General features: G+C 58.0%; 1 protein-coding gene across 1 annotated transcript; it reads left to right on the forward strand.

Moving 5' to 3' along the window:
- Nucleotides 1–4,531: 4,531 nt before the first annotated feature.
- Nucleotides 4,532–10,405, forward strand: NCLIV_055420 (putative leucine rich repeat protein; the record flags this gene model as incomplete). The annotated part of the gene is made up of 2 exons (XM_003885096.1): nucleotides 4,532–8,000; nucleotides 8,709–10,405. 2 exons carry the CDS (start codon nucleotides 4,532–4,534, stop codon nucleotides 10,403–10,405), a joined length of 5,166 nt encoding a protein of 1,721 aa, XP_003885145.1.
- Nucleotides 10,406–11,820: the final 1,415 nt, after the last annotated feature.

An 11,820-nucleotide genomic window follows, 5' to 3' on the forward strand; every position in this document is an offset into this window, starting at 1 on the left:
GCCGGAGAGCGTCGACGCGAACCAACATGTCGCTGGCCACAAAGGCACAAACCAGTCTGAAGGAGATGGAGCGCAGGACGGTGTGAGAACGACGAAATTGGGGATTTGTAGATCGGTAAGAGGAAAGGGCTCGGGCGTTGAAAGACAGGGGGGGAAAGTTTAGGAGGGTTCCGCACGGCCATCAGACGAGGACAGCTACTGAAGAGCAGGATCGCACGAAACATGACGTAGAGGCAAACGAGTACGGAGAGGGGTGGGAATGGGAAAGGAGAAAGACTTGAAACGAAGAGAAAAAATCGCAAAAACTCCCGCTGGTTTTCCGACAAGCCGACCAGATCTGTGAGGTGGTTGGAAGTCACCGTCTCGGTGACGGCGAAGAGAGTGGGACAGCGTGGAAAGGAAGGCAAGGGAAGGAAAGCAAATGCGCAGACGGAAAGGAGAGAAGCTCGATTGTCGAAAACGAATGCCAGCGTGTGGCAGCGCCTAGAGATTCCCAGGCATGGTCCCCTGTCGGGTGTCGGGAGGAGACAGCGACTTCTGGATGGCCACCCCCCTTCGCCTGCCTAAGGTGGCCAGCGACAGACAGTCAGGAGAAAATCGGCAAAAAAGGAGATGCGACACTTGGAGAGATTCAGAGGAAAGGCAACGAAAGAGACCACATCGTGTTTTCCTGTCTGCAAAAAAGCAAAAAGCTGGACGGTGGCTGCGACGATGCCACGTTCAGTGTGGTTCGGTTAGCAACCCGAAACACCCCCCTCGCCGCATCGCCGCGGGAACATCTTCCGCTCGAAAGTCCCTTGCCACAATTCGCACGTTGAAATAAAAAGTGCAGGACACATTCGTCTGTTAAGCAGTTACGGAAAGGCTTCCGAACAAAGTGGTCGGAGCAAGGACGAACAGAACTGTTTCGGCGGGAGACGCCTCTGTGGTTCGAACGCCGAACAGTCGTTCGGCCTGCCAACCCGACTAGCACAAGACCTCACGATTTCCTTGGGACAGTTTGGTTTCGTCTCACCCTTTGGGGTCACAGGCGTTTCAGGACTTGAGACGCGGGGTTCCTTTCACCGTTTCTGATATTCGGCGAGGTCCAGTTCCTCACAGTCCTCCGTGATGCCAGGTGTGCCGTTGCGAGGCTGGGCAATCGTTAGCCACATACGCAGCGCAGCGCAGCGAACAACACGGGTTTGTCGACTCAGTAGCTGGAAATCAGATTATCTTTGCGCGTCCTCCGACTAGCCGAGAACACAGTTCGCTCCCAAGTCCTGCGCACCTCGCACAGGAGCCGCCACACGGCACAAGACGAGGGCATTCAGTGTGCGTGCCGCCTATATGCGAAATTACGGCCGGAGCGCTGTGAAGTCACGCCAGGAAACCACGCGAAACACAGGGACAACAAGGAGATAAACATGTAGTAGAGCTACCAGCCCAAGAGTGGCCCAACCGATCTGCCTCTCTGTCTGCGGAAGTACACGCCGTGTTGTTCTCCGCACGCCGTCTAGAGTCTCGCGTTACGCTGCCTGGTGACGACACAGTCCTGGCCTGGGGGCCTCATGTGCGGCAGTGACTCCATCGTAGTCATCCTCTTTCAGTTCCGATGAAAGTCAGCCTCGTCCGCAAAACACGAGGCTTTTTGGTGGACCTTGGGGAGGAAATCTTCCCCTGGTGTTCGCGGAGCATGCCGTGCTGTGGGCTTGGTCACTTGCAGTGAATTCTCAGATGGGAAGTTCTGACGGTAAATTTACTCTGTCGTGATCTCTCATGTACACAGGGTGTTTGGTCAGGCATTGTGTGCAGTTTGCTGGTGTTGCCTTGTCGAGGAAACTCATGTTGCAAACCACGCAAATTGAGGGACTGGTTCTTCCTTCTCACCAGCGCACCGTTCTATTTATTGGAATCAGTTAGTTCTTCACTCGTAACACATGCTCGGATTCGACAAGTCAGTGCGATTCTCGCTACAAACCCCCGGCTGGTACTTGCTTCTCAGCGTTGGATTGCCAAATGCGCGACACCGAAACGCCGAGCGGTGGGTTCCCCCGTGCGGCAAGGGGACTCTAGCTATCAGAAGAGAGAAAGCATGTGGTCAGCAGTGGGTTCTCTTCCCCTGTGTTATTCCCTGCCGTGGAGCGTTTCTTAGTGTCACCTAAACACGCGCGTCGCTGGCACCAGTCCTGCATCTGTGCGGAAGTGCAAATCAGACGATGCCGGATGCGTCGTCTTCCCAAGATTTGTATTCTTGAGGCCGTGGAAGTGTGTCCAAAACGTGTCTTTTTCGTGGACCATGCAAGTGTCCGTGTGGCGTCGGTGCTGTGTCAGTCGCTGTGCGAAAACGATTACGGTTTCTGAAACAGTGCGGGGATCTACCTGGAAGTCACCGGTTCGAGGCGAGACAATCACGGATAAGAGGAAACGACGACAGAGAGCGAAGGGGAAAGTTAGGGACGAACACAGCTCGAAGAGAAAGTACAAGTGAGAGAGAGGAGCCCATGGCGCACAAACAAACAGTTTTGAGGTTGGGCGGGCGTCCGGTGCTTCAGCCACAGACTATATAGGCAGGAGGACCCTGAGTTTTTTGCGCACTAGACCGTCGATTCGACGTTTTGGCTAGTGGGGCCGTAGCATGCCACTAGGAGCTCGTTTCTTGCAGCTTTTGGTGGCCGAGCAAACGCAGAGACGTGCACGCAGGACAAAACGGCAGTGTGCTAGCCGTCCGGGTTTGGCCTCTGTGTGGGCGCGTATCGCGAACAAAACTTGGTGCGCGCTCGGGAAGCAATTCCGTTCTCCGCAAGTGTAGACCAAACTTTCCAAAGGTCAACCGTCTCTTGCCAAAAGCGACTTGCCTGCCTTTCGCTGCGGTGCGTTGTGGGCAGAAAAGGGTACCGCACGAGTCAGACGCCGGAAAACAGGCGCTTTTGAGGCAGTCATTTGTCACGTGTCTGTTTGTGAACCCGCCGTTATTGCACTGCTGCATTCGTGCTACCTGGTGCTAGATCAACTTTTGTATGCCACGAGAAGACCCTTCGGAGTCACTGGACGGCGTCCGTATTTAGACAGCAGAGAGAACGAGCGAGAGAGGCGGAGAGGCGCGAACGGCGAAAATCGCTGCGTTTCTCACGCTGTTTGAATCCACGGCGGGGCCTCTTTTCTCTGCCTCGTGGTCGACAGCCGGTGTGCTGTGTAGCCCTAACTCGGGGTTTTCGCCCTTTTCCAACAAGAACTTCAGACCGCCAGACTTTCCTGCAATTCTGGGTGTCGTTCGTCGTTTCTTGTCTCACGATTAGCCAGTGCTCCGACCAGAAATCAACGGCACACCATCCGCCTCTTTGCTCGCCTTACTCTCGTACTCTGCATCCTTTTCTCAACGCCACACGCGGGCTTTTCTAGGTGACGCGCCTTCCGTCCTTCTTTTCCGCACATCTCTTCTTCTCAATCCAGATATCCCGTCCTCCTTTCGCGCGCGTGTGTCGTTGCCTCCTGGGTGGGAAATCGACTCGCTCAACCTCGTGGCGGATCGGCCAGCCTGACAGCGTTCTTTTCTGTTCGTGCCGTCTGTTGCCTGCCTCTCTAACGCTCGTGTTCCGCTATATCCAAGCTATCTTCTTGGCCGACCCGTCAGAGTTCTGCCCGCCTCTTGCAGTCAGTCTTTCTCGCGGTGAGCTTGGTCGTTGCCTTTCGTCTGTCAACAGCGTTTCTCTGTCCTAAGTCTCCCGCCCTGTCTCGTGTTCTGCGCAACAATTCCAAGTTTCCATCTGCACGCCTTCCTGCTTGGCTGCCGTTCTTCCCCGCTTGTTCGTCTTTCCGAACGCCTGCAGTGGATTTCTCCCCTCTGCATGCCGAGGGAAAGCTTTCCCGCGCTTTCTGAGGATCGCTTTGCCGGTACAACGAGTGTCAGCTTCGTACACCGGGTCTCGTGTTCTGGCGACCAGCGCGACGGGAAAAGCAAAATGGTTTAGTGAGTTTTTTCCCTGCGAAACAACTGTTCAGGGCGAGCGGCGTGAATCGAGGCTCAAATCTCTTGTAGAAATATCCGAACTTCCCACGCATCCTGCTGTCTCTGCCACCGCTTCTAGACAGCTGTTTGCGGAATGGTCCCGTTCCCTGTCTGTATATCCACTAGAGTCGAGGCGAAAGCGTTTTCTTCCGTCCTCTGCAAGCATTTCTGCCCGTCTTCTTGTCCTGCCCTTTGTTCTTTTCGCCTCCTTTTCGTTCTCTCTGTTTCTCTCCCGCCCTTTCTTCCCTCCACTGTTTGTCCTCCGACAGAGGAGATCGCCCGGTAAAGAGGGAGGCGTGGTTTTCTGAAAGATTCCTCAGTTCCCCGCCTAGGACGGGGCCTGTGCGACAAACTGGGTGTGCGCAGAGGGAGCCGCTGCTGCATTTTTCTGCAGAGGAAGAAGCGAGATGTCGCGTCCGGGAGCGTCTCGAGCTGGAGGCGCCAGTCTTACGAGGACGGAGACATAAACGCAACCTCCCCTCACACATCTCTTCATCTCGCACACCACATCGGGCAACTCCTTGTCTCCGGTCTTTGATCAGAATGGCAGCCGTAGACACCCTCGGCGGAGCCGGCCGAGAAGCGGGCGGGCGGGCCAAAGGGGAGCGCGCGAGAGAGAGCGGAGTGTCTGTTTCTACGACGGAGACAATGTCGACGGCCTCGCCGTCGTACTCTTCCCTCTCGTCGGCTTCGTCTCACGAGGCGTCTTCTTCCTCCGATCCGTCGTCTCCTTCCACACCTTCTCTGCAACTGGCGGCGCCTGCCGCGGTGTCTCCGCCTTCTCCGGCGTCAGCAAGGAGTCGTAGTGGCCGAGCGCCTCACCAAACATCCGCTGCTCTCTGCGCGGAAGGCGTCTCGTTCTTCGCGCTCTTTCTTTCGCCATCCTTTTCCGCCACAGATCTGCTGTGCCTGCTTCTCCGGTTTCTCTCTCTCCACGACATCCTCGACCGTCTCCTGCCTGCGGCACGAGTCTTCCCTCTGGCCGTGGCCTTTCGGGCGGTTCACCGCCGCAGGCCTCCGGAGCGCCTTCGCCCTGTCCCTGTGGACTGGGCATTGCCACTCCGTGAAGGGGACTCGCACGCGCCTCCGCCTCGGCTGTCTGCCGCGACGCCTGCGTCTCCCCCGGACACTCCAAGTGTAACCTTCTACACCCCACCTAGCAGCCGACGCGCAAATCTCTACCGCCTGACGCTGACTCCTCAGCACCTCTCGCTCCTCCACCGGCCGTCTCTTCCGCTGCTTCTCTCTCGCTACGGCGGACTGAGGCAAGACGCGCGCTCGGCCGAGAGCCCAAGCCTTCAGGAAGGGGCGACAGAAACGGAGACACTTGGAGGCGGACATTTGACGCCCTCCATCTGCTTCGCTCAGCCCGATGCGGCCTCTGCAGAAACCCCACACACCTCCGCCGGTTTGGCTGCGGGTCTCGAGGCGCGGGGATGGGAGATTGACTTGGCGTGCTTCTCTCTCCAGCACTGGAAATTTCTTCGGGCGCATGCGCCGCAGGGTGTAGGCGCGTCTCAGCCTTCGCCCCGTGTCGACGAACTCGGCAAACGCCGAAGCGAGAAAGAAGCCTCGCGAGGAGCCTCTCTTCTCATGACTTCGCGCAGAAACGTATCCGCGGAAGAGGCTCAAGAAGACCCAGAGCTAAAACTGCGCGTGTGCGAGGCAGCGGCCGAGGGACCAGTGCAAACGCAACGGTCGAGAACGGCGGAGAGACAAAGGCCGGATGCCGCGGCGGGGCGGGGACGTTCGCATGCTGGAAAAAAGGGTGAAGACATAGGCCGAACGTCTGCTCCTGGCCTCGAGGGCGAAGGCGACAGCATCCCCCGAGGGGGAGAGGAAAGGCGCACGGAGTTTCTTCCTCTCCTTGCGGCCGCGGGTGAGCTCTCGGCACTCCGCATTTCCGCGTCAGAAATCAATCTGCATGCAGTGAAAGTCGTGCGAGACACAGTTGGACTCGCTGTGGAAGCCCTCGAGCAAGTCGGCGGGCGCAGCCCACAGAGCAGTCAGGCGGAAGGCACGAAAGAGACATCCCTCGGAGACAGGTGTCTCTCTTCGTCTCTCACCGCGGCGCCGGCCTCTCCCCCCGGCACGGTGCAGGCTCGAGCTTCCTCGTCCCGAGCAGAGGAAGGCGAGCGTAGTCGGCCAGTCCGCGCGCCTCTTGGGCCTGTCTCTGCTGCGCCGTCCGAAGTCTTTGCGGCGTTTTCGCTCCACCTCTGTGGAGTAAGTGTTTCGGCTTTCCGTTCCCTCTGCGTGTCCGTTCTTCCTCTCCTCGGTGCCCGCCTTCGGCGGCTCTCCTTGACAAACTGTCGCCTGGAGGCCCTCGACATGTCTTCGCTGTCCCTGGCGCTTCCGCTGCTGCCGCGCCTCGAGTCTCTCGACCTCTCCGACAACCTCCTGCGGGACGCTGGAGCCATGCAAGTCCTTCTCTCTCTGATCGGCGCCCATCGTGTGTTCGCCTTCCACGCCACAGCGGTCTCGCGAGAGACGCCCGGACGAGGCACGCCGGCACCCCCGCGCGACCAGCAACTCGCTGACAGACGAGAGAGACACTTCCAGGACGAGGGACAGCCCGAGGAAGACGGAGACAGTCCAGACGACATCCGGGAGCGACCGCGGCCTTCGTTCTCTCGGGGGCGAGTCTTGACAAGAAGACCCCTGGTGCCGCCCGAAGGTCCAGGAAAGCGATTCGAAGAGAGATCTGCTGCGCGTCTCGTGTCGCTTGCGTCTCCCGCGTCGTCTCCTCACTCTGCGAGTTCGCGGGCAGTGGCGGGCTGTCCAGGGGGACTCTTGTCTCTGAATTTGAGCGGGAACGACATCGAAGGCGTGCCGCTCTTTCGCGCGCTGCTCAAGTCATATGTGGGGCGACATGCGCCGAACCTGGAAGTCCTCGACCTCTCCAACAACAAGCTCGATGGCGAGACGGTGATTCTGCTGCGGGCTGCAGTCGCGAGAAGAAAGGCAGACGCAGCCTACACGCGGGCGTGGGAGCCGAGGGAGGACGACGCGGGGCTGTCTGTGGACTTTTGCGAACAGGGGGAAGGCAGAGGACCGCGCGCCGCTGGCGAAGGCGAGAAAGGGGTGCACGGATTGGAGCCCGAGACAGGAGACAGAGAAGCCAGAAGCGCGGGAGAGACGACGTCGCTCGCTGCCTCGTCTGGTGCGTTTGTCCGAGAGGGAAGCACTTGCGGGAGGTGCGACGGGAGCGCCGAGTCGGAGCGCCGAAGAGAGGCAGGCAGGGGGGAGGCAGGTGCGTTGTCTTCGTCTGGGTCGCTCTCCGTGTTAGAAAGAGAGGAGGACGCAGGGGAAGAAACGGAGCAGGCTCGGAAGGGGGGGGGAGAGAACGGCGGGTTCTTGGCCGCGAGGAAGGACACGCATGCCAACAAACGCCGCAGAAGTGAAGAAGCGAGCCGAGAGCCGATCTCTCGGAAGCGAAGACCCGGAATCGAAGCGGAATGCTGGCAAGGTTTGGTGGTGGATCTGCGAGAGAATTTCTGCAGGTGCGTTAACAGCAGCAGTGGCGAAACTCTGGAATCTCACGCGCGACGCCCTGTCGGCTGTTTAGGCGTGATCGACAACACCCTTTTCGCGCGGGAGAGGAGGCGGCGGGGACGCAGACGAAGGGAAGCAAATCAAGGTGGAGAGACAGAGCTAAGGCTGACGAAGGCGGAGACGAAGAACTCAGGCTGGCAGTGTGGGTTTCTCCTCGACATCTGCGATTGCCACTTGAGAGAGAGGAGGCAGGACGAGAGGCACGACTCGCCGCCGGCGCATGCGCCGAGAACCCTCGAGAGTTACTTCTCGTCTTGGGCTCAGAGCGAGCGCGAACAGTTCCTCCGTCTCCTCGGCTCCGACGCCAGCTTTGCCGCCGACGTCTTCGCATCTGGTGCCGTGCAGGGCCCTGAAAAAGCGGAGGAAGCTTCGGACGAAGGCCCAGACGAGGTCGAGGCGAGAAGGCCCACAGCCGCTGGAGACGAAGCGGAGATCCTTCCCGCCGACGGCGGGCACTCAGGTCGGTCCGTCTGTCATTCGCTTCCCTGTGTTGGGGAATTTTAGCTCGCCAGTGGAAGCGCTCTGGGAGGTGGAGTCTCCAGCCCAAGGCGATCCGTCACGACATGTGCTGAGATAGACACAGGATTCACGTGAGCCCTCATACAAAGGCTCCATCCTCTTACGTCTTCACTTTCGCGCTCGCGCGTATATCCGTCTTTTCTTGTAGACTTCGATTCCTATATATATATATATGTATATGGGGGCTTTTCGACGAGTGTGTGTGTTTGAGAGCAGAGCGCACCTGTGGGGTTTCGTCGACTTGGACGGTGTGCTTCCACAGCGTTTTGTGCCAGGCAGGTGGCGGCGAGTGCACCGTTTTGCCGTCCTGTTTCTTCCTTTTGCCTTGTGACTCTCGAGAGGAAATTAATAGACAAACGCGACTGCAGGCCTCCAGAGTGAAGCCTGCCGCTTCGCACCTGTGTCGCCGTCTCTTTCAACGCCAGTGGTCCCGTTCCCTAGAGACGGCACACCAGCAGAGCGACAGAAGCGCGGGCCTGGCCACAGGGGCCGGTTCCCATCCTGTCTGCCTTGCCCTTCGTTTTCGTGTCCTTCCCTTTCGTGTCCTTCCCTTTCGTGTCTTTTTCTTCTGTGTTGTCCATTTGTGCGACTCCTCTGGTCTTCTTTTGTTGAAGCGTGTGCGTGTGTGTGTCTGCTGCTTCTGCGCCAGGCGCGTCGGCCTGCGTCCCGCGGGCTCGAGCTCCGTCGCCCCTCAGGCGCGCCGCCAGCCCCCTCCCCACAGACCGCGGCTCGCCGCTCTTTCTGTCTCTGTCGCCGATGAGTCCGCCGGATCAGGAGAGCGGAGAGGCCGCCGGGTTTTTCTCTGTGGAACGCCCAGGGACGGCGCGTTCGGCGGCGCGAGGAAACGAGGCCGACGCCGGCGTGGCTGCTTTCGCGTCTCCTTCTTTGCGCTTTTTCCCTCGACCCGCACGCCAGCGTGCATGCGAAATAGACTTGCCTCGCAGCGCCGCTGCATGCGGCGGTCCAGGTCAGCTTTCGCATAGTGACGAGGGGACGTTTACAGTCTTCGCGCCCCCAGAGAGCCCGGAGGGCCTTTCTGGGCGGGTGTCTCCTCGTCGAGGGCCCGGGCGCTCGCCGTCGTCGCGGTGTCGCGAGGCGCCCAATCTTTTTTTGTCCGGGCGTGTGGGAGGAGACGAGACGACAGATTCCCTCGACGGCGACTCAGAGACGGCCTCGCACATTCCGTGTTTGGGACGAGAAGGCGTAGTGTCTCCTGCTGCGTCGTATTCTGTTGGAAACGGAGACGCATCGCCCCGCGCTGCCACGTCAGTCTCCGTCTCCGTGCCTTCGTCGCCTGTCCACTCCGACCTGTTCTCTCTCCCTTCGTCTTCCTCGTCAGCGCTGGCGCGCCCCACCCTGCTTCTAAGCACCGCTCCAGCGCCTGCGGGGAACTGGCCAGAGTCGAAAGCCTGGTGCGGAGAGAACCTCGTGGAGGGCTCCTCTGGGCGTAGGGACTCCCTTCAGACGGCGGAAGATCGAGAAAGCTGGATAGGAAGATGCGACGCCAGCAGCTACGAGAGCAGCGACGAGAGCGGTTGTCTGCGAGGGTGTGAGGAAGAGGACGAAGAGGAAGAAGAAGATGGAGACGGTCGCTGCTTTCTCTTCCGTGGACGCGCTTGCGGCCCCCCCGTGAGTGTTTTGCTCCGCAAAAGGTTGAAGCACTGTCAAAAACGCGTTTCAGATTCGCGGCGCGAACCGTCGCTCTCGCCTCGAACTCGCCTGCGCGCACGCCTTCTTCGGCGGCTTGTCAGCGCAGACGGAGAAAACGCGGAGAGACAGCGAAGCGCGTCAGGACGAAAAAGGAAGAACGAGGAAGGAACCACGTCGCCAAAGCGATACCGAGGCGATGGAGGAGGCAGCGAAGACGAGGAGAATCCAGAGCACGCAGGGGAAGCAAGCGAGGAATCGGGAGAAAGTGAGCGAGGAGAGAAAGAAGGAACACAACCGCGCAGAAAGGAACTGGATCCTCAGCGGGAAGCTCGTCATCGACAGATGCATGCAGACCCGACACAGTGGGGAGAAGAGGGAGCACGCGAGGCAGTCGAGAGGCCGAAAAACGAAACGCGAAGCGAGTCGAGAGAAGCGAGCGGCGCGTTGCAGAGCCCGGCAGGAAAGGAGGACGAAGATGAATCGTACGACGAGGACGAAAGCGAAGAGGACGAAAGCGAAGAGGACGGAAGTGAAGAGGACGGAAGTGAAGAGGACGAAAGTGAAGGAACTGATACTGAAGAAGACGTGGACGAAGACGAAGTGACAGATTTGCTCATGGACGCGGCAGAAGAAGTGGAAGAATGTTTTTCCAGTGGAAGACGGAGAAGCGGGTACGGGTCATCGGGGCGAAACTGATGCCTGGAATGATGTCTCAAGGGGCTTTCCCTCCCGTGTGTCCTGCATGGACGGGGCTCGTGTCGTTCTCCTTTGTTGGTTATCGCAGCCATTCATTCTCATCCGTTTCGTGACCTTCCTTTTCTGTCGACCTTCTCTCCTGTGTCCCTCTTTGTGTTGAGGCATATGTCTTGGTGCGCCGCCGCAGCTGCGAAACTCGTCTCTCGTCTTTCTTCAGCGTCTTGCGGTTCCAACCAAACGGCGCACCCTTGCCCCCTAGTTTCGTGTTCGTCTTCAACGCTCGCTTCTCTCTTGTTTTCAAAGCCCTCTTTCGCTCGAGGTCTGCCTTGAGGATGCACCCCCCCTTCCCGAGCTGTTCAACCGTCAGCCAACACACGCAGAGAGAGCGCGAGGGAGACCAACTACCACTGCAAACTCACACGCACAATCATACATAGGTGAACATATATATATATATATATATATATATATTAGACGGCATATCCCTTAGTATCGTTAGGTGTATATATATACTGTTGCGAATGAGTCCAGAATGCGGGAATGGAGGGCGCGGTCCCCCGAGGAGACAGAAGCTGTGGTAGGCGACTGCATGTGCCACAACCCTTGTTCCACTAAACAGTTTTATCTGCAGCTTCCAAGCAAACATGAATACCGGTAGGCGGTTGGAATCCAAGTATTTTCGCGCAAGCGAAGCAGTGTAGCAGGCGTTAACCTGAAAACCTAGCGGAGGACACGGAGCGCCTGATTCTCTAAAAATTGCAGAATCTCGCTGTCGCGCGCCAGAGTGCAGCGACCGCTGCCGTTGTGTGAGAAGCCGAATGGAGTGGCTTTCTCCGAGCACCTTCGACCGTAAACCATTTGGGGAAGAGTGTTTTTGTGGGTAGCCGCAGCACAAGTCTCTCTGTCCTCCCCGAAGCGCGTAGAAAAGACGCGTTTTGCTTTCGCGGACGTATCACCTGCGATTCTGCGCGGAGCTTCGCTGCCGTGAAGCAAAAAACATGTACGGTCTGCTTGGATATATATATATATATACGTTGATATATACATGTATTTATGTATATATACGCAGGTGTGTCTAGACACCTTAGGTAAGTCGATCGTTTGAAGAGTAGGTGTAGCAATGTAGCTTGAAGACTTGCGGCTTTTTGAAACCGCCGACAGCTTGCTCGATTGTGTTCGTCCGGCAGGCCTCGGTTGGACTTCGTACCGACTGTACAAAGCCGGTATTGAGAAAAAGCAGGACCATGCACTGTTATGCATTTTATGTGATATGGTGAAAAGTTGACTAATGGGGTAGGGAATGGAGATCGCGTTATTTCTTGAGAAAGCAACTAGCCCCGTCGCCACATATATATACTACTTACTAAGCCGCCACCATATCCTCTGCATTGTCGCACATATATATTACCGGATCG

This window comes from Neospora caninum, chromosome XI, assembly GCF_000208865.1.
Source record: "Neospora caninum Liverpool complete genome, chromosome XI".
Lineage (NCBI taxonomy): Eukaryota > Apicomplexa > Conoidasida > Eucoccidiorida > Sarcocystidae > Neospora > Neospora caninum.